The sequence below is a fragment of the Hirundo rustica genome, chromosome 1, assembly GCF_015227805.2.
Source record: "Hirundo rustica isolate bHirRus1 chromosome 1, bHirRus1.pri.v3, whole genome shotgun sequence".
Lineage (NCBI taxonomy): Eukaryota > Metazoa > Chordata > Aves > Passeriformes > Hirundinidae > Hirundo > Hirundo rustica.
In genome coordinates this window covers 56,132,633-56,156,134 of record NC_053450.1, presented here as the reverse complement: position 1 = coordinate 56,156,134, position 23,502 = coordinate 56,132,633, and the positions used below count along the sequence as shown (strand labels likewise).

Genomic DNA, 23,502 nt, shown 5'->3' with positions numbered 1-23,502 from the left:
TGCATTTTCTTTTTGTTTAATTAACCTTTTGGAAATGTTTTACTTATGAAGAAGGGCAATATCTGTTTGCCATGGAGATGACACATTATTTTTTTTATTCACAGCAAACAAATAAATTATGGCGAGCTCTTCATGACTTTGTACACCTCACACTTCACACTCCTGAGAGCTGTTGACTATTGGAAATGAAGGACAAGGGCATGATTAGAAAGGCTCATTATGCACTGGTTCAATACTTTGGTGCTATTCTTCATGAATGTGTTTAGCACTCAGACAGAGCAGACTATGAATTCTCAGCAGGGCAGGCAAAATTGAATTTTGCTGTTCTACCACAGAGAAGCTAAAGGGCAGAGGAAAAGGGCAAAGCTAAGATGATTGATCTGGGAACAGATCCTTGGGGACCTAGGCTTCCTTTTCCTGCAGCTACTTGGGAACGCTTTTCTAGGGAAGCTGTCATGGACATCGCCAGTGATTGTCATGCGTGTGAGTGGGGAATACTCCTACTGGTTTGGCTGCCTGGCTACACACAGTGCGTGCTCCTGACATGCCAGGACATTTGATTCCACAATGGCCACACCAGGGGCAAGGCTGGTTTTCCAGAGTTCCTGAAGAAATTGAGGTATACAGTCAACAAGAACTGTCATAAACATTAATGTCCTATCAGCATTGCCAACATGATCTAGTGCTAGTCATTTGGAACATAAACTTGATCTTGCAATTTCTAAAGCTAATTGAGGGTTGTAGACATTCATCCTCAATTAGGGAGTTCCTGATTCCCTTACTAGCAAGACTTTGAAAATTCAATGTTTATATCTGTCTCATAACCAATTATGTTGCCATATATAACACAATGGATGTCTGAAGACACTTCATTTCTAGATGCCTACTAATATTTATTATTTTTAAGGAATATGGTACAAAAATTAGTATTTTAGAAGTGGGGGTGTCCTTTTTTTTATACATCTCTAAATATTCTCACAGCTTTCAGATGAATAAGTAGATTGCATTTTGAGCATCCATCTGCCTCTCAAATATGCATATTTAAATATAAATATGATACACCATTTTAACATAGACTATTCCAATTTTAACAGTTATTATGTACTAAGTAAAAGCTTCCCCTTTCTTGCTTAAAAATCAATCAATCAACCACAGCTTGAGACATGAATTCTCAGCTATGAATTATTTCTGTTATATCAAGAAAAGTTTTGCCAAGGAGTTCCCAAATTGTTAGAAAGAAAGTTTTTGTTACAAAAGTGTTGATAAACAGTTTAGTTTATGCTTAACATCTTCCTTTAATTTAGGACTATAAATTCAATCAAAAATTCTGAAAATGTCGCTTTGTCAGATATGTATTTACCTTGGAACAAGGGGCAAAATATTCAGCCAGGTTAATGGAAGACAAGGCAGAAAGATAATGAAATATTTAGTTTAGCCTTTATCTGATTTATCATGCAATTTTCAGCCTTATTATCCCATTTTGCTAAATAATTTATTAAATACATTCCCTTTACTTGCACCATTAGGATCAAAAACTTAGGAACTTGATAACACATAACAAGTACACTAGAACATATGCTATTGTCACTAAGACCTATAACCTTCACAACAGTCTGAAACAGATTACTTATTCTACCATTAGATGTTGTGAGGTAGAAATCAATCCCCTTAAAATGAGCAAAAATTGGCATATAACTGGTTGGGAAAACTTTGTTATCTCTTTATTTGTTTGCTTGTTTGTTTGTTTTTCTTGTTAAAGAAAATTAGAATTTCTTGCAATAACTTTCCTGTAAATTTGCATTTTGTTTGTAGCAAATGGAAAAGTTTTTATTGTCTTGCATCCATATTTTAAAAGCAAAAAAAGCCAAGCAAAAATCAATCAGGTTCCAGCTTTATCCCTACAGCTATTGAAGTTGGAGTACCCTAAAGTAATATGCAATTTAATCAGTGAAAAAAGTATAGTGGAGAAAACTTCAAATTAATTCATTACACTAAAACACTTACATCTTCATTGTATTTAATTGTTGTGAGGTTACAGAAATTCTATCTGCGCTATTTCATAAACATTGAACTTAAGCCTCAGCACTAAAAGGTGTCTATTGGAGGTGTCTGCCTCAGGCTGAGCATTTCAGGTGAATTTTAAGCTAAAATAGCCTATTTTCTTTTTTTAAAAAAAATAAGTTGATGCTAAAAAGTCCATTACAAAACTGTACCATTTCCTTTCCTTTGAACAAAGAAAAGGATCTCACCAGGGCTGAGATGGTGCTCTCTGTCTAGCATGATTATTGTGTCATTTCACATAGGAATTAAAAGGTTGAACTAAGCTTACAGGGGTCAGGGGAAACACAAGAGCAAAAGAATGATTGTAAAAAATGGATTTTTCATATATTAAGTTGAAACTGCATAGCACTTAGCTTCTGTCGTAAGAGGCGTGAAGGCAGAAGTTTTTCTGGCATGCCAAATAAAAATCAAGACTACAAACATGGAGCTTCTGCCTTCTGCTTAACCTGCACTCCCCCCTGCCGATGTCTTGCTGAGGCAGAGGAAGGGGATTGGAAATAAGTGAGTAGCCTGGAGGGAAACAGGGAAAGTGGGAGAGTGCAAGGTCAAGAAACAAAAAGCAGATGTTATGATGTTGGAAAATAGGACTCTTGAGGAATGGAAGAGGGTTAGGTAAGAGTTATGAAATTGGAATAAAAACTACTTTATCTCCTCACCATGCCACAGCATGTTTTTTTTCCTAGTGCCGGAGTAGAGGGAGAAGGAAAGAACAAACCCATTCCATGCAAGAGAAAAGCTTAATATACATAAATTGTAAAATGGAACATTTTGTCAGCATAAGCTATCTTTTTCCTTATGCTTGTTATTGCCATCGTTTTGCTCTTGTGCTTATTGTGGTCTGGATGCAGATCCTAACCTTTAGACTGACAGCTCAGAGGTAGCCCTTCTCATGAGTCCAGCATTATGGAGAACATTTCAGACATCTATTGCCAAATGTATAAACAAGACTGGGAAATTCCTAAGGAAATAATAGAGTAATGAGTTTGACAGAGAAACCGCATGGAAGGAATAAAGTATGAAAATCTATGAATAGTAGTTTATATCTTGGTGAAGTAATTTAAATAGATATATATAGTGACCACTCTTTTATTGCTGATTTTGTTTTCTTGAAAGTGATTATTGTAGTCTCTTCATTTTGATGTATGACCATATCTTACCTTGGATACTTCAGAAGTCATTTTGGAACAGCAGGGCACCTTTGGTTCTAGAGTAAAATGTGGGGGAAAATTTTGATATTCATATTTAGACATATCTTTCCAGAAAGCTGTTGTGTGCAAAAATAATCAAAAATTGCTGCAAATTCTCAAATATCTGCTTGTAGATTTGCTATGAAGGCTACAGAAATGTTATCTCTCAGTATCCATCCTCAGAAAGAAAGGAACTTGGCTTTGTGCCCTTATCTCCACACATTACAAACCCTCTGGAAATTCACTCCTTATTTCAATAATACACTAAAATGGATTCACTTCTATGTTAAATTAGAATGCTTTAAAGTCCACTACAAAACTGCAGTGTAGTTAATAAATGCTTACTAAGACAAACCTCCAGAGATAGCAAAGCCTCTGCATAAGTGGGGATAAGTGGAAACAAGCTCCACTTTAGGAAAGCCATTGCCATTCACTTTTAAAACATTACAGCAAATTCTCTGCTTCTGCCCTTTGGTTGGAATTTCAGAATAAAAAATACAGAAGCGCTGACTAGACAAGTCAGTATAATGAACAACAATATTTTTCTGATTATTTGAGGTTCAGATGCTTCCTGTTTCAGAAGAGTATGTTTGGAGATGCACACCACACCCAAAGAGGTGTTTCCATATAGGAAAAGGTTTAAGAATCACCCCAAAACCTTTTAGAGGAAGAACACTAGAAGTTTCTTCACTCTCCTGACAGTAATTGGCTCAGTGCCAAGACAAGACTTTTAAGCCTCTTTACCTGTTCCTCAGATAAGTAGCTATTCTCTGTTGGGCTGCTTGCCAAAAAACCCACCTAAATAATTTAATACTTAAAGGAGAGCACAAGGCTTCTCAGTGCATTATCAAGGTATTGTAGCAAGTGGGTGAGACCTGTCCCTGTACTGACAACTTGACTTTGTTCCTTTATTTTTGCATTGTTTTTTTCTTTTATTAAAACTTTTTTGCTTTTTCATGACATACTCGACCATGCCATCTCACTAATTATTTATGCCATTTTCTGTGAGGTGATGGACACCCTCAGAGATATTGAACCCTTGCAGAGCTTATTACACCTGGCTTATTGAGAAATTCAATAAATATGCTACTTTACTTTTCTTTCTCTCAATGGTACTCAACTTGAAAAGCAAAGAAGCCTGCCTATGAAGAAGGCTGATGGCTTAATTTTTCATTTGGTGGGGTTTTTTTTGTTTGTTTGTTTGTTTGGTTTGGTTTTGTTTTTAATTTCACATGTACTGAGAAAATTATCATTTACCCTTGCTCCTCAATTTGAGTCAAAAAAAGTCCACAGGTAATGGAGATTTGCCACCCACACTCTTGTGAAAAAAATTGTCCTATATATAAATAAATCAAATGATAAATTCAACTGCATACAGCTTTGCTTGTATATGTTATAACTGGCTTTTACTGTAGTCTCTCACAATTCAGCATTTTTATTAAGGAATTCTTTCTAAGATTTTTACCTCCTCTTTTTCCTTCCTCCTTCTCATAGAGCTGCCACAGAAGGGTGCTTAGCAAATCTCACTGCCCCAAATAAAGCTGTGTTTGAAAATAATGATGATGACAGTCTCACATTACATCATCATGATTTTATGTCTTTTTACTGCAGTCTCTTGTTATTGTTAGGATGAAAACAAACTACTTTTATGGCAAGATATTTCCCTTACTATTCAATTTTTAAAATAAATTTGCTGCAGCATGTCAAGAAAACCTTTAAAATATTGCACAGTGTAGGACTGATGTAGTACATTATTTCACCAAATCTCTGATGCTACAGAAATCCCACTGCTATAGACTAGCTTGTATCTTTACATATATTTTGTATCTTTTATATATATATATATATATTTTTTTTTTTTTTTTAAGGATGTTGTACATCTCAAATGGTAATGTCACAAGATTGAATTTGGCATTGATTTTCTTCACTGTTAATGACCAAGGGGTTAATTTAATGTCTGAGAAGTAGACAATAGATTCTCCTTGATTTCAGATTTGAGATAGTGCCAGACTGGGAACCAGCTATTGGATTCATCTCCATCTTAACCCACATATCTAAACCAGTAACCTGTATCTCAACTTGTTACCTAGGCTTCTTCAACAGAGCAAAAAGAGGTGACCATTGTATACCATTTCACATATTCTAAGACAGATGACTTAGGAGACATATCTGTCAGCACCCTTTAAGATTTCAGGTTTTTTTCCCTTTTCTAGAGCAGGCCTTTGGACACAGAATGAAATTTTAATACAACAAGGTTTAAGGAAAGTTTTACAGTTTAAAAAAAAAGCTGAATTTGCTTTGAAATATTAAAATTGTTTGATGCTTGACATAATTAAATATGTAACTTCTAGTTTTTTTCTTCTGACTGTGGTTCTATGCTTTATATTTTGAAGGCAAGTTTTTTGATTGTTTTGATTTTTAGTAATACGTGTTCTGATTATGGAAATAATATGTATTTTTATTTATTTTGTCCTTTTTGATGTTCCCAGGCAACCTAATATGTTGAAGCCTAAAAAAAGGTTTATTCTGTGGTAGAACAAAGATAGAAAAACTGCTTGAAGAGGTTTGTGCTATTTTCTATTATATTCAAAGCACTCATGCTAATTTAGCAGCAAACTGAAATATTTTATTTCCTTATTCATTAGGTTGCTAAGGAATCAGAGGTTGAGAGAAGGTTGGGCACCTTGCTCCTGAGAAGTGAACTGCCGAGGGGATGAGGAATGTAAGTGCTAAGATGACTAGAAATTTGCTCAGTTATTGTAACAGTTTCAAAAGATTTGATAAGTTGCCTCAAATGTTTTGATCCCACCTATCAGTGATACCAATAAATCATTTACTTCTACAGAGAAGTGTCAGGAAATTTTTGAACAATTCTCAGTAATTTCTGTGCAACTCTAAGCAGCAGCAGTGCTTATCAGTCACAAGCCTAATGAGCTCTGGGCTGTAAGAGCTGGAACTTGGATAATTTTCTGGGCAAATTGCAAACCAATGTGGATTTGTGAGAAGGAAGCCTATAGAGTCTTCCAGGCTGCCAGAGGTAATCCCATGTTTGTGGGAGAGGCATAGTTCAGCACATACAAATGAACTCATCTTGGTTTTTGACAGGCCTCGTCTGTGTATTTATTTGCTTGTTGCTCTTGTGATTGTAAATATATTACAAATGAACTGGAGATAGGGGGTTTTTGTGCACTAGAAAAGGGAAAAATATTTGAAACTGAATTCCCCAAGTTTGTTGGCAATTAGATAGAAATCTATCAACTGCCATGTCTTCTGGAAATGAATAAATGCTAGAAATATGCTAACTGCTGAATTTTTCTTTGAAGCATTTGTGATGGCAAGTATCTCATGTTAAATGGATGAATATTTTTTGTTCTTACATTTATTGCTTTTCAGTAGTGCTGTTTAGAAAGCACTCTTGAGTGCATTTATCTTTCTGTAAATACTTCATTCCTGTGAGTCAAAATAATACTGTTCACATGTGCCAAGGATATCTGTTGTATGTATTATGAAAAAAAAAATCTTGTCAGTTGACATACACCACCTCTGTATGGATGTTTGTAACTTCATAAAGCCCCCTAAACAAAACAAAGTCTTTATGGAACAAATTAATTGTTGAAGTTATACTGCAGATTGTTACAGATGGCTCATAATGGTTACTAAAGTGGGATTCTAAATGAGCCCAAGGTAGATTAATGAATCACTAGTATTTTCAGGGCAAACTTCAGGTACTGGAAGTAGAGGCAGTTGCCTAGGTGGTAAAACTGGAATGGACAGGAAAATATCCATAGTTTAATTTTTTTTCTTTAAGAATATATTTAATTATGTTCTTCCTATAGCCATGCTACATGTCTGGAAAGACCCTTTGGTTAGCTAATATAAGATCAGGGTGTATGGGCTTGGAGTTACTGCTATGCAGAAGCAGGGCAGGAGAAAAGAGGCAGTAAGAGTGACGTGAAATTCTGTTGCCACATTTCAGCCCTACTTCTTTTCCTCATGTCTTCTTGCCACACTTAGCAGTGGCAAAATTAATTTTTGTCTTATGTTCCTGAGAGGTCTCAAGCTGCTTCCCAAACCAGTTATGCTGGAAGAACAGAAAACAACTCAATTGCCATTACAAGAAACTTATTTATATGACCTTTTTAAATCTCCACTGTATTTTTCCACTTTTCTAGATGAATGAATGTCATAAAAGAAAGTCTGATGTGATGAAAAAAATCATATTTTAAGACCTTTGAATTTCTCCTGATAGTTCTTATAGCATAAAATTTGACAATATCATTTGAGAAGTGCATCTGGTCTTAATTAAAGACTTCAATTTTGGCTAATCCATCCATATACTTTGAAAAAGTCTTCCAGTCTTAATTACAAACACTGCTAATAATGTAAAACTCATATATCATTAAAGTTCAAGCTTCAGGTTTCAGCTATTTGATAATTTCATTCCTCTTGCTATTAATATATAAACCCTCCAGGGTCACCTCTCTGTGTAGGGATCTATAGATTGATTAACTTGCATCCTAACTTCATCGTCCAAAATTTAAATAAGAGCCTTCTCTTTAACATGGGTCAGCTAAGAACTGTCCACTGCCCTGAAGTAATATTCAGGCTTAATTTTGATATGTCAGCTTAGATCCCAGGAGGAACAGCCTCATTAATAGAGCATGTTACATATTCCAGTTAGCTGAGCTTGATACAGCTGGCTTGGGTACCTGAGCGCAGAGGTGCACAGTGTTATGTAGACATAATCGGTCTCTCTGGCTGCATTTACAAGTTTAGGGGAAAAGGGGAAAAAAAAAAAACAAACCACAAAAAAACCAACAAAACAAAACAAAAAACAAACAAACAAACAAACAAAACACCAAAAAGCCCCACAAAAAAACAAAGGTACGCAGAATAACAGATGGAAACAATACATTAAAGGAGACCTACAGGCCAAAATACATTAGCAGGGAAAATGGCAAAAAAAGTGGAAACTTCTCAGAATTTTGTCTTTGAATGATCTGGGTGAAATCCAAAGAAGTTTAATACAAACCCTGTGTTCTAGGCTGTGAGAGTCACTGTGTTGTCTATAATCCAGCCTAAGTCACTGGTATATATACTGATATATTGTTAAGACAATATTTCTGCCCCACTTTCCCAGCACCACTCAAAGAAGCCCAGTGACAACCTATTTAACATTTAGCAAAACAAATGTGAAAACTGACTGGTAACTCTAAGAACTTGAGAATGTAATTTTTACAATACCATAGAAAAGTATTTGCAACAATGAGCTTTTACTTCAAAGGTTTGATAGTCTGTATTTTCAACACTTTTACATGCCTGACACTAAAATTTTTCAGGTTCCCCTGGATGATTAAAAAGATTTAGCATTCTAGACCTCTCCTCCTACAGAGCAAAACATCAGAATTAAGAGTGGAAGGATCTGACCAAGTTACAAAATCGTTTACCTTAAAGTAATGCAAAAAGATGTGTTCTTTACTACTGCCCACTTTCAGACATATTATTGCCTATGCCAGGTGAACTAAACTGAGGGAGATTTTTCTAGCTGAAAACTAATAGTTATTTTGTCAGGTAAGATTTTTGCAAAACCAGTCCCCTTACCTGGTTCATCACAGCTATCTAATCCTTGGAAAAGGGGGAGTTGAGAATAGCCAACCAGGTATGAGAAAAGATCACCTCATCAATGTTAAAATTCTTGTAGAAACACACTTTTCTGTTAAGTAGTGTTTCATAGTAATTTTATTAAATCTTGCAGGCCTGTGCAAAGTAAGATATCCCACTGAGGTGGATGAATGTGGCCTTTATTGACATAAAACCACTAAAGATATTTAGGCAGAATGGGTTAAGTATAATTTGAATTCAGGGTGCTGTGCTGCAGACCGAGATACCCCATTTTAACCTGAGACTTTCCCTGTTTCCCTGTGATAATGACTGAACTAATACATGCTACTTTGTCTGACATTCCTTATAATATACTACGCTTTGTTCAAGTAAATACAGTATTTGCATTCTCTGTGACGTAAATCATCTTAATATCTGTCTTAACTATTGTGTAAGTTATAAAAAGCAAACCCAGAAGATACTATTAATCACTGCTGCCAACCTGAGCACACCCATACGGGTTGTAATCTGTAGCTTTCCTGTTTTCTAATGCTTCTAAAGCTGCTAAATATAAGCCCGTACATTAGTATAATGAATAGAACTACAAAAATATGCTTAGTTAAGATTTGTAGTTGTACCTTTTCAGTATAATGTATAATTTAGTATCTCCTTGATCATATAATTTGGATACAACACTGTAGATCATAAGAGTTTTTGTTTTCAGTCTTATGATTTAATTGCTAGCTCTGTAGGTTCTGCTTATCCAGTAATAACATTTTTCATATATATTCTGTATGGGCTGGACAATATATTTAAAAATATGTTTGGGCTAATTCTAATTTATGGTTGCTAGTGAGTAAGAATACTCTATTAATAACTGCTGGTGAAAGGACCCCAGTGATGAGATATTGGGATTCAGGCTCAAACACAGAGCTTATGAAGTCAGTAGAAGGACATGCACATCATTGATGGGGCTTATATTAGGATTGCAAAACTACAGCTGAGATCTCTCTGCTGAAATGAATGAAAAAAAAAAATTTGTTACCAATATTTGTTACTTTGATACCAAAATCAACAGAGAGGTGTACCTCCATGCATTGATTCTTCACAAGTGACCTCTACCTGCAGCCCAAGGGTAGAACCCTATTTACAGCAATACTATATAAACCTTATCTACCTCAGAAGATTATAATGTTAAGTTTTTCTCTAGTCCAAATTGTAGCATATATTTGATATAAGTCTGGTGAATGTACCACACTGAGGTTTAAAACAATGCATGGTAAATTTAGTGTTGAGTTTTTATGTTGGTTTGTTCTTCTGAGTTTTCTTTGGCAGTGGAGAGTTAAATGTCAAGAATTTCATAGACTGTCAAGATACTGGGTCAATGAAAAGGGGACTCTTTTCTCTTGCACTCTTTTGGGCTTTTTGTTATGATTAATTTATCTACATACTGTGCTTAATATGTCAATATTAGCAGGTTGAAAAACACAATCAGAAAGCCTTAAATACTCCCATAAATACAACATTTAAAGCATTAATATTCTTCCTCTGCCTGCTGATGAGTTTTCATAGCGAAACATTTGCTTTGACGTAGATGTGCACAGATGTTATTCCAATGAATCTGATACCCAAAAAATCTGGCTTTGTGTTGTTCTGACTGCTGAGAACCTTCTTGAGATCCCACCACTGTACACAACATCATCCCTGACGCTTTTAAACCATTTCCACTAAAGACTGATTAAAGTGCTAATACAAATCGTCCCATTTGCTTCATATGCGGCATCTGAGGTACTCACAAATGGATTTAAAATTACCCCTGTATGCAGCTGACATTTTTAAGGGGCAGTTTAGCATCTACTTAAGCTGGCCTAAAACTGTGCTGCCCTGCTGAGTCTGGAGTACCAATTCTGCCACAAAGAGACTGCCTACTGCTCGGACACAAAGGGGCTGCTGGCAGGAGCACACAGCTGGGACAGAGGAGGAGTGCAGCACCACAGCTTTTGGCAGTTGCTCCATCCTCCTCCTCTCCACTGACAGTGACATCAGGCACTTTTCAGCCTCTTCAGTCATACAGTGATGGAGAAATGCACTAACAAGAGTCTTTGCAATATGTAAAAACACGTCACTGCCTTTTATACTTTGCTTGTGCAGTGTGATAAACATGTTCATTTTCAGTTTTAATAAAACCAGGATATTCTTGCCTGCTTTTTTGTGTTTTGTTGCTGTTGCTTTTAGCTAGTTACCATTCCCAAATGAAAATGAAAAATCTTAAATAAAATAGTAATTTATTACAAAAATAAAGAATGTCACCATATGCTCTTTTCTGTGTACTCTACTCTCCAGTTCCCCTGAAATCACTTGATCCCCAAAAGACAGAAACTTTGATAGAAATGATTTATATACGTTATCTTTCACCCCCTTTATTTGTCACATGTTCATCAGTAACATCAGATTTCCCTCCCTAAAATTAGTAGTCTCGCAATGTGGACTTTGAATTTGTTCCTAACAGGTGGAATTACACAAAGAGGAAACGGACCTGGATATTGCAAAAAGAAGTTTCATAGTCAAGAAGTAGACACAATTTGGAGGACTGTTCCTTTCTCTGAGAATGTGGTATACATTTTGTTTCAATCCCTCTTTATTGTAAAACATGTGAGCTGTTCTTGGGTGGCAGAGGGTCTAATTTCTTCCTTCTATTACAATTCATTTATGTGTGCAAGTTTCTATGTGTGATTATGTTATTGAAAGGTAAAATGACCTTTCACAGGATGCCCCTAGTTTGAAACAAAAAGATCCTGTTTGCTGAAACAGACAAGAGATTAGGTCTCTTGAGAGTTGAGAGATTGTGGTTATCATTCTTAAAGGGGAAAAGTCCATTTCACCCATGTTTTCTTTGTGAAAGATGGGTTCTTCTGAGAACAGATTAATGCTTTAAAGTGGATCCTCATCACCACTGCATTATTATCCAATATTTTTTCATTTGTTGGTAGTAAAAGAAGGAACTGTGCATGAGTGTTTCAAGAATACACAGTGAACTAGGTCTTTGAGTAGATTTAGATTCAGAAAAGTCTATCTTTCCATCTATAGGAAGGTTGAGCAATGAAATAAGTGTCAAGCCCTGCTAATATGGAAAGACTTCTGAGTAGTCAAGAACTCTCACCCAAACTTGTGATGTCTCTGAAATAAAACCTCCACTTTAAACTTAGGAATTTATATATTTGCTTATACTTGAAGAATTCACCACCACTGGATCCTAATTATCTCAATCCAGGTCCTTCCTAAATACCTGTCTCCTTTTGTGAATGTTGATTAAAGTCTCATATTTGACAGCAGCACCACATTCACATATGAACTTCTGAACTATTATTCTATTTGACACTGGCAAGTACTTTTTTGTAGTCCTGATGACTGTTCTACTCTTCACTTCCATCTGTTAGCACTTGGCCTGTACTCGAGGAAAATAACCCTACTAGCATGTTCAAGATCATTCAGGTGGCTGATCTTGGTATCTCTGTAGAATGCTATCCCTGAAGCAGCACACCACAGCGTACCACCAACAATGACCCATGATTTCTTACAATAAGAAATTGATGTGACAGTCAGGTCACTTTCCCATGACTCAAAACTTACTCTCTGTTACAGTATCTTTCTCTTCCTGGTTGCTCATAAGCCTTGCTTTTCAGCTCTTCATAGTTATGAAGAATATTTGAATATGTAATAATATAATGCAATTTGTTGCCAGATGGTCAGTGTCTCTACAAATAAAAATGTAAATGGTAACTTTTAACAGTTGCTTTCACAATTAACAGTTGGTCTGAAAGTGACCCTGATTTTAGTGACCACTCTTTAAACAGCATTATGCAATCAGGTAAGGTGCAATGAAAATATAATTCAGATTCTTTTTGAGCAAAGGAGTTGGTTACAAACCAGAGTCACTATTTCTAATAACCTTATTCCAGCTCCTCTGAAGTTTGCTTCACTTAATTGTTTATCCTTGATACCAGTTGTATCCAAATTTTCGGTTTTGTTCTTGAGTTGTAGTATAGTTACTATGTGTCTCTGCTGACTATTGAAAATTACTAATAGGAAAAAAAAAAAAAAAAAACAAAAAACCAAACCAAAACAAACGCCAAAAAAACCATCACCAACAACACTAGCTTTACCACTATTAGTTTTTTGTGTCGGTCTGAGCTTGGTTTTTGTTTGGGTTTTTTTTTTGGTGGGGTTTTTGGGAGGGGTTGGGGCAGTGTTGTTTTGTTTTGTTTCTTATAGGTTGTATTTGAAGCAAAGTAACTTGAAAATGAAAGAAATTAGCCTAAGCTGTTTGAAATCATATATGGTTAAAGACACGCCTGCCTTGCAATTTGCTTAGCAAAAAAGGAGTCTGAACTATTTTACCAGCGCATCTTTGTTAATGTGAAAAAAGCTGCCATGGAAAAAAGTGAAACAACATATAAATGCCTTCATTGCCTTATAAATAAGACTTTTTTCTAAATGGTACCATTTGTGAATATATGAGGCCAGTCAGTAAATCATGTTCATGCTTCTCCACAAATATCACACTGCAATTGAGCACTGTATATGTAATGATCTCAGCACAGGTCCCAGGGAGTGAGAAAAGCTCTTGGGAGAGCTTTACTCTTGCTTTTAACCTAACATAAGTCCTACACATACTCTGCTCATGCTGAATTGCCTGACAATTTATGGGAAAAGTCATTCTCTGAGACTTTAATATGCTCCAGAATGGGCCAGCCTTGGGGAAAAAAATGTAATGGGTACAATGAGAATAGAAGGAAAGACTTGGGAGGTTTTCATCTGTAGTGTATTCCACTCAGTTTCTACAGACTTAAAGGGGAATGTGGCCTCTATTGTTGCTTTTAATTCCCTTTTGCTCTCCTCCTGGAATAACTTCCCTGGTAGCATAAAAAGGCACAACTGTAAAAGATTCAAGGTCAGGGAATTATGTGCTGATCTTTGCTCATTATGCAAATTTCTTCTGATGGGAAGATATCATCCAGGCAATAATCAGTATTTTTCCCTTTTAAGCCAAGTCTATATGGCACATCTGAGAGATTAGGATGGTTCCAGGCACAGTTCATCACTAATGTAAATGTGCATAATTTAATAATTTAATCCTTCTAAGGTGCACTCTGTAGCACAAAAAAACTAGAATCACTTTCCATAATGTATGGCCTTTATATAGTTATATATTAATTTCAAGATAGTTACCCATTGAGTAGCTTAAGCAATACTTAAATATGAAACAGTATTTTCTAGGTATGGAGGCAAATAAAAAATAGAAGAATATAGGCTATGTCTTGGAAAAAGTTATGTCTTTTGAGATTATTAAAACCCATATCTTTCAAAGTACAGATTATAAACACAGTAAGTGGTAACACACCCAAAATCTCACACCCTTTTTTTTCCTCGCACCCGACTACCGAACAACAGCTTGGTCACAAACATCAGGTCACAAAATCAGACTCTGAAATTCAGTCATCACCGACAACTCAAACTCCTTCAAACCCGAGAAGGGTGCTATATATCTTGGATTTCGTGGGCAGACCACAGCACCATGGGGGCAGGACAGTATTTTCTGCTGGCCCTTTAGCGCACCACTGACCGTGACCGAGATCAGCGGCAGAGGATTTTACTCCTCATGACGCCTTTGTATTTTACTTCAGAAGCCTTCAGCTAAAGCTGAATGTGAACCATCTTAATGCATCGCATAAAACCAAGTGCCAGTCCAGGAACGCAGTTATAAAGAAGTGTGACGGCCACAAACGAAAGCTAATGGTGCGAATCCCCGTGGTCCCTGAGCGCTGCCAGGTAGTTATTCCGCTCTCACAAAGTTGTCACCCAGAGGAGCGGCGGCTCCTGACGCCCAGCCCAACCCTGCCCTGCCCTGCCCTGCCTTGCCCAGCCCTGCCCTGCCCAGCCCTGACGAGCTCGCCGGTCTCCGGCCGCCGCCGCGACCGTCCCTGACACTGCCCCGTCCGTGAGCTGCGGGGGCCGGTCCGCGGCGGGGCGGTGGCTGTCGGCCGGCCACGGGGGTGACCGACCGCGGCAGCTTTTCTTCCACGAGCCCCCTCGTACGTCCTCAGCTCCCCGCAGCAGGACCCGCTGCAGCGGGTCACCGCGGTCCTCTCTCCTTCCCCTGCCGCCTGCGCCGCTGCCAGGCGCGGCCCCCCCGCTCCGGCCCCGGCCCTGCCCCCGGGCGCCCCCGCCGAGCCCAGGCGCAGGGGCGGCGGTGGCATCCACGGCCGAGAGCGGGGCCGGGCTGGGCACCGGGAGCAGCGGGGCAGCGCACGCAGCCGCAGGAAAAAGCCGCCGGGAGCCGCGGCGGGACCGGCAGCCCGCCCGCCGCCGCGCTCGGCGCGGAGGATCGGCACATCCCCGTTCCGCCGGGGGCGGCTCTGCCAACCCCCCGCCGCCGCCGCCCTCCTTCCCTCCCTCTCTCTTTCCCTCCCTCCTTCCCTCCCCGCCCCTCCGGAGCGACATCCCTGTGAGTTTGCCTGGCTGCCCGCGCCCGTCGCTGGGCGCTCGCCGCCGCATCTCCCTCTCCATCAACTCCTGGGAGCCGCCGGCGGAGGGCAGGGACCAGAAGTTGCGGCCAGCCCGGGTGGAAAAGTAGCGGTAGAGCGGAAGAGGCCGGAGCCGAGCGCAACCCGGCCCAGCGGAGCGGGGCCGGCGCGGCGGCCGCCACCCGCAGCCCCCGGCCGGGGCCGGCCCCGCGCTCCGGCCAGAGCGACGCGGCCCCGCGGGAGCCGGTAAGACGGGGCTGGGCTCGGGGGCGGCGGGCGCCCGGGGCGGCGGCCCCGCGGTCCTCGCCGAAACTTGTCCAAGTTGTGCGGCCCCGGCGCGGGCAGCGGCGCGGCGGCGGCGGGCGCCCTCTGCCGGGCTCGGTGCGGGCGGCGCGGCGGGGCCCCCGCGTCGGTCCCGTCTGCAGGGTTTCCGGCTGCCCGCCGCCCTTTCGCCCGCAGAGCCGCTCGCCTGGTGTAAATACGCGCGTGCTTTTGTTTTAATTCGAGCTGAACTGAATTTCGGTGGCGTGTGTCAGGTTTATTTCCGTGTGGTGCTCCTGCTCTCGCGACTGGAAAATATCTCCTGAGACCTCAGGTTCACGCTGGAAATGGTGACATAAAGCGAGCTTGAGTAGCCAGTCTGAACTGCTGTTTTGCCAAGGGTAAATTTTGTGGAACTTGGAAAATGCTCCTTCTTTTATTTTTTGATTTCCTTAAAAGAAAAGGTTAATTAACTCATCTTTCCTATAAACTTAGCAGCACTTTTTTTAACCAAAGTACTTTAAATATGTTGTGACATCTACACAGCCTCAGAGAACTTTTGTTTCTGTTTCCACAGAAAGAACCTACATGCGAAGTGAAAGGAAACTTGAAACTGCTCTTATAAAAAAGTATTGGCTTTCTGCCTTTTTCACATGTTTTCCTTTTGCATCATAATGGAAGGAGCAGGATTTTTTGAATCATCGAGGACAAATTTGGGCATCAGTAGCTGAAGAAAAGATTAAAAAAGACTTGAAAATATGTCAATATGACTCTTAATTCAGATGCATCTTTCACAAACAGAGAGGAATAGTGGTTAAAACCGCTGCAGTTTCATCAGAAGGATCTAATGGAGGATCTGTGTTGATTTTTTTATTATTATTATTTTCCTTCCCGTCCCTCCATGAAACCCAAAAGAGAAAGATGGAAAGAGTGTGTAAGGAAATTGAGAAAAGGCGAAGACTGAAGACAATGACTTCAGTTTTGGAGTCTGTTTTCCAGATGTTGTATATTCCCTTTTTTATCAAATATAACACATTGTTTTGAATAAATTATATCATTTTGTCATCAGTAGAGTTTTCATCAGCTCTAAAAGTGGCCTGATCGAAAGCTTTTTAAAAAAGCAGAAATCTAACTGATTCGCTTTTCAGATCATGCTTTTCAAGTTACCAACAGATAGTGTTTCAGTCTGTTATTGTGCAGTCGACCTGTGCTTTATATGCATATCTTAGAGATTTCACTTTTTCTCTGATTTTAGTGTTTATGCTTGTAGTGTTGTATTTGAGAAGTGTGAAGAGACAAGGCACCAGAAATTTAACTTTTCAAGGGCTTTGTCATCTTTACGTTGTATCTCAGATTATAGACTGAGCCTTTGTTGTAATGCACAGTATACAATAAGTCTTTTCCTCATAAAAATATGCTTTAAGATATTTGTTTTTTTTAACAAACCGGATGAAAGTTTGATATCTGAACACTGTTTTGTGAAAAAATGTATGTCTGGGGAAGAGGAGCTGCCTAATGGATCATGGCTCTGATGTTCACGGGGCATACTCTGTTTCTAGCATTAATGGTGTTTGATGTCTTCACTTCTGAAGAATCTGTAAGCAATTACTCTGATTGGGTGACTTTCATAGAAAATGTAGATCAATATGAAAAACAGCAACTTGAAGGTCTTAGTGCTGAGCAGAAGCTGAAAAGATCAGTTCTTCGTCCAAGCTTGTATTTTGATGCTGAGGATGTTCAGGCCCTGAGGCAGAAGGCTCGTACGAGCCATTTGCATCTCTTCAGAGCCATCAGAAGTGCGGTGATGGTTATGCTGTCCAACCCTTTATACTACCTACCTCCACCCAAGCACATTGATTTTGCAGCCAAGTGGAATGAGATTTATGGTAACAACCTGCCACCTCTAGCGTTCTACTGTTTGCTGTGTCCCGAAGATAAAGCTGCATTTGATTTTGCCCTAGAATATATGGATAGAATGGCTGGTTACAAAAACTGGTTGGTTGAGAATGCACCTGGAGATGAAGTACCACTCGGCCACTCCCTAACAGGATTTGCCACTGCTTTTGACTTCTTGTATAATTCATTGGGAGATGAGAGAAAGCAAAAATACCTGGAGAAGATATGGTCTGTAAGTGAGGAAATGTATGAGTACTCCAAGGTTCGTTCCTGGGGAAAGCAGATTCTCCATAATCACCAAGCAACCAATATGCTTGCTTTGCTTATTGGGGCTTTAGTGGCTGGAGTGGACAAAGGCTCTCAGGCAAATATTTGGAAACACACTGTTGTTGATGTGATGGAGAAAACAATGTTTCTGCTCAATCATATTGTAGATGGGTCTCTGGATGAGGGAGTAGCTTACGGGAGTTACACAGCCAAGTCAGTAACCCAGTATGTTTTCCTGGCCCAGCGCCACTTCGGTATTAACAACTTGGAGAATAACTGGCTGAAAATGCACTTTTGGTTTTACTATGCCACCCTATTGCCAGGCTTCCAGAGGACTGTGGGTGTTGCAGATTCTAATTACAACTGGTTTTATGGTCCTGAGAGCCAACTGGTTTTCTTGGATAAGTTCATCATGAAGAATGGAGCTGGTAACTGGCTGGCACAGCAAATTAGAAAACATAGACCCAAGGATGGGCCAATGGTGCCATCCACTGCACAGAGGTGGAGCACGTTACATACTGAATTTATATGGTATGCTGCTGAAATCACTCCTCAGCCGCCTCCTGGCTATGGTACTGCTAAAATGCATGTGTTTCCTAACTGGGGAGTTGTTACTTACGGGGCTGGATTGCCAAACAGTCAGACAAACACCTTTGTATCCTTCAAGTCTGGGAAACTCGGTGGACGTGCTGTCTATGATATCGTTCACTTTCAACCCTATAGATGGATTGATGGGTGGAGAAGTTTCAATCCGGGGCATGAACATCCCGATCAGAACTCCTTCACTTTTGCTCCCAATGGACAGGTGTTTGTATCTGAGGCTCTTTATGGACCTAAACTCAGCCACCTGAACAATGTCTTGGTGTTTGCTCCATCTCCTACAAGCCAGTGCAACCAGCCTTGGGAGGGACAGCTTGGTGAGTGTGCCCAGTGGCTGAAGTGGATTGGTGACGAGGTTGGAGACTCAACTGGAGAAATTGTAACAGCCTCCCAGGCTGGTGACATGATGTTTGTGAGTGGTGAGGCAGTATCTGCTTACACATCAGCAATGAAACTGAAAAGTGTGTATCGTGTCTTGCTGCTTTTAAATTCTCAGACATTGTTAGTAGTTGACCATATCGAGAAGGAGGAAGACTCTCCTGTTAATTCTGTCAGTGCCTTTTTTCATAATCTTGACATTGATTTTAAATACATACCCTATAAGTTTAAGAACAAGTACAATGGAGCTATGATGGATGTGTGGGATGCCCACTACAAGATGTTTTGGTTTGATCATCGTGGGAGTAGTCCTGTTGCTAGGATACAGGAGGCTGAACAAGCTGCTGAATTCAAAAAGCGATGGACTCAGTTTGTAAATGTTACCTTTCCAATGAAAAACACACTTACAAGGATTGTTTACCTTTTCTATGGCCCGTATGTCAATGTTTCTAACTGTAGACTCATGGATAATGCAAAATCTGGATTTCAGATTTCACTCAGTGTCAACAACACTGAAAATACCGTCTCTGTTGTGACTGAGTATCAGAATTTAAAGGCAAGGTTTGATTACTTGGGGTTTGGTGGTTTTGCTAAAGTAGTTCATGAAAATAAAGTGACCAAGTTTGGTTTTGGTACTGAATCTGTGAAAAAAGATATGAAAAATAATAGGGTAGTTTTCCCATTTGGATTCAAAGTGAACATAATTGCAGGGTTAATTTTGGGTGTCAGTTTGGTCATACTGGCTTTTCAGTGGCGGTTTTACATATCCTTTGGTAAAATGTTGCGTTGGATCCTGATACTGATTGTCATACTGTGGCTTATTGAATTGGTGGATGTGTGGAGCATGTGTACTCAGCCCATCTGTGCAAAGTGGAGCAGTGACATGACAAGGCTAGAACGTGATAAGGGCAATAAAGCCAAACAATTAGAAGGAAACCCTGTTGTTTTGCCAGATGTTATCATTACTTCACTTCCCACTTCTGGTGCAGAAATTTTAAAACAGCTGTTTTTCAATACCAGTGACTTTTTATACATCAGGATACCTACACCCTATCTTGCAATTCCTGAGACTGAATTTGAAATTGACTCATTTGTTGATCCATGTGAATGGAAGGTTTCTGATGTCCAGAATGGTAATTTTCGTCTTATCCAAGGGTGGCTACAGTCTCTAGTTCGAGACACAAAGTTGCATTTGCAAAACATTCATTTATATGAAGCTAGCAGAAGTAAAATTGTTCAGCATTCTCCTTTAAGCAAAGACAAAATGAAAAAGTCCAAGAAGAGAGAATCCCTGTTAGAGCAAAGAAGCAGGGCAAGAGGGAGTCAAGAAAAAGATGCTGAATATATTAGGGAACTAAGAAGGCATCTCGTCTACTATCCAAATGCACGACCTGTGCTTAGTTTAAGCAGTGGGAGCTGGACATTAAAGCTTCCCTTCTTTCAGGAAATCTTAGGACCATCAATGAGAGCATTATATGTAGTGAGGGACCCACGGGCATGGGTCTATTCAATGTTGTACAAAAATAAGCCAAGCCTTTACTCCTTGAAAAATATTCCACAACGCTTGGCTGCGATGTTTAAAGGGGAGAATGGTAAAGAAAAATGTGGTATAAATGAAGGCTATGCCTCTGAGTTTGAATCACTAAGAAATGAAATTTCAAATTCTAATTCAAATGCTATTTCTGTGTTGTCTTATTTATGGCTAGCAAACACAGCAGCAGCAATGAGAATTAACAGGGACTTGCTGCCAACAAATTATCAGCTGGTCAAGTTTGAAGATATTGTGACCTTTCCTCAGAAGACGGCTGAAACAATTTTTGCCTTTCTTGGTATTCCTCTTCCTCCTGCTAGCTTAAACCAAATATTGTTTGCCACCTCCACCAGTCTTTTCTATCTTCCTTATGAAGGGGAAATTTCACCAAGTAGCATTCATGCCTGGAAACAAAACATGCCCCATGAAGAGATTCGACAGATTGAAGATATCTGTTGTTCACTGATGGACCACTTAGGATACCCAAAGTTTATGGAATAAGTGCTGCTGGTCAGCAGAAATTTGCACTAATGATCTCTGACTCCCAGTTTGTGGATGAATATTATATAAGTTTGTTTATTCTTGTAAAATGTGTACAGTCTGCTATTTTCAGAGAGATTATTTTAAGAAAAATGTAACTGTTCCTGAAACTGTGGAAGAGGTTATTTTTTTTGTTTTGATTTGTTTTACTTTAAAAGATATTGTAACTACTTCTGCGGCCTTTCAAAAAAAGCTGTGTAAACCTTTGCAGGAGTGCCAGCTGAGGCCTCTAGAGCTCAGGGGTTTAGTAGTAGAACAGAGCTTTTCACTTCCAGCTCACCAGTTTGACTCCAGCCCAAATGGTTAGTTCAGAAAGTATTTACCATCTGATGATTGTATCATGGTTTATATGAAAATATACTTGTCAAACTGGTCCTATTCCCAGTGGTGATTGTTGGCCCCCTTGGGCAGGTTTACTGATACATGCTGTCTCACTGATCACTACAGTGGTGTGAAATAAACATAAGCTGAGATTTCAGGCTGTTCAACATCCCCTTAGTGGGAGAAAACAGAACATTTGAGTAAATCTGGTTTCTTATTTACCATTTGAGCAGACAGGCCCAGGACTGGAATGGACTCAGATATTAAATCTCGTTCTAGGTTATGGTTCCTGCATGTCAGAGATGTGGTACTTAAATTGGGGTTTGATGTTTGACAAAAGAGAAGTCTTAATTCTCCATTCCTGACGATGTGGTACCCTTCATGAGCCTGAAGTAAATTATCTGGAGAAAAAGAAATGGGATGAAGTCCTAAGAAACTAGCAAGATCCCTCAGATGAGCTGTTAAATTTGTGTAATTTAGACCTGCCTCAACATAACCTAATTTTGAAGGTTGTTAATGTATTGACTTCTTGAACTGTTTTATTCTATACCTATTGTCTGAGAGGTTCTGCAAGGATTTTCTCTTTCTGAGTGAGACTCTTCCATCCTTCTTTGTTGTAACACATTTCTCTGCTGACTTTTGTGCATAATTTCCCTGGGACCAGTGCAGCTATGTGATGCCATTGGCAATGGCTTATTGTTGATGTCTGCATAAAATGCAATCTGAGATTTAGAAGACCTCAAATAAATCTCTTGCCCTGTGTTGCTGTGGGATGTTTTGCTTGTCTGTATAATGAATTTCTGAAGGACAGCCGTTGCTAACCGTAGGTCTTCTGTCAGAGAGGGGAGAGATCTGAAAATCACCTGACCCTCAGCCACCTCACAACTGAGTGATGTTTCCCTGCAGCAAGCTATTTCCATAGCTGTCTGATTTTTATCATGATTGGTGTTTCTTTAACATTATGTTGTGATATGATATTTGTTTAAAAACAGATAGGCCAGAGAGGATAGTTGCATCTTTGTCGCAGCTTATTTTCTTCTTGAGTCACACTCTTTATCTGAGCATGTCCGTTAAGAAAAAAATTCCCATTTCCCAATTTAACTTGCTCAGCATTCTCCGGAAGTGCATGCTTATTGTAAATGTCTGCAGATGTGTATATCAGATCACAGAGACATCTATTTCCTTTACCATCTGGGTGGGGGGTTTTTTGGTGTTTTTGTGTTGGGGTTTTTTTTGTTTTTCTTTTTTTTTTACAAGTGGAATTGTGTTTAAATATGCTTCAATTGGTTTGTGGGAGCTGGAATCAGAGCTTATAATATTGAATATGCTGTAGGTGTTATTTATTTGGGTGGTAAAGTGTGTCTGGTTCCATCCCGCACCGGGTGGGAGATGACCTCTGGCTAGCTCGAGTCAACACAGCCACAGAATGGTCCCGGTTCATTTCGGCTTCCCGGCTTAGCAGCTGGACCCCAATTGTGTTGTGACAGCAACAGCAGCAGAAGAGAAAAGGCTGGCTCTCAGCTTAGCAGGTTCAAAGATGTTTATTAGCTCCAGAGCTGAGGAGCAGAGCGGCTCCAAGCTCCGAGCTGAGAGCTCCGAGGCTGAGACACTGAGAGAGACTTTGAATCCCCCTCCTACCCCCTATAAGCGGGGGGTGGGTTCCAGGGGGGTACCACAAGACAACAAATCAGGGGATTCAGGGGGCAACAAGGTGTGCCCACCCCCAAGCCTTGGACCACTAAAATCCAAAGCTAAAGGAATTCTCCCCAGGGGGCCTATCACCTGAAGCCCTCTCCCTGAGATTTCACAACCTGGGAGGGTTCCTCAAAGTGATAGACAAGCTGCCCCAGAGAGGGGGGTGGGAGGACTGACACTAAACACCTTGTTATACAGACAACACAAAAAGGGTTACAACATTGGGGATACAGTGAAATGAACCATAACATAAACTTCTTATAAAAACCTAATAAAACAGTTCTGCACCACCACAGTAAAGTGTTGGGCAATGTCAAAAGTGCAGTGAGGTTCTTCATAGACATTACAGATACCCTTGCTGAATTTTAATATAAAGGAGTTATTTTTTCTTCCAGTCTTACCATTATGTCCCTGTTTTGCCCAGCTCTTTTGTCCCTCCCACATGTACATTTCATATCCTTGAGATATCTCATTACAACATAAATAAAAGTACCTCTTTCTCAGACAGTCATTAGTATGGCAAAACAGGCCACTACCATGATCAAGCTATTGATAATTTGTGGTCTCACTCACAGTAAATTACCTGTTATTTACTAGCAGTGCCTGTGTTTTCCCCTTCAAACCTGTATTTCACCATGGC

At 39.7% G+C, this 23,502-nt stretch overlaps 1 protein-coding gene across 1 annotated transcript; it reads left to right on the top strand.

Moving 5' to 3' along the window:
- The first annotated feature begins 15,572 nt into the window (after positions 1–15,572).
- On the top strand, positions 15,573–21,929 carry DSEL (dermatan sulfate epimerase like). Its single transcript, XM_040085467.2, has 2 exons — positions 15,573–15,619; positions 16,212–21,929. Exon 2 carries the CDS (start codon positions 17,157–17,159, stop codon positions 20,805–20,807), a length of 3,651 nt encoding a protein of 1,216 aa, XP_039941401.1. The 5' UTR covers positions 15,573–15,619; positions 16,212–17,156; the 3' UTR covers positions 20,808–21,929.
- The last annotated feature ends 1,573 nt before the right edge of the window (positions 21,930–23,502 follow it).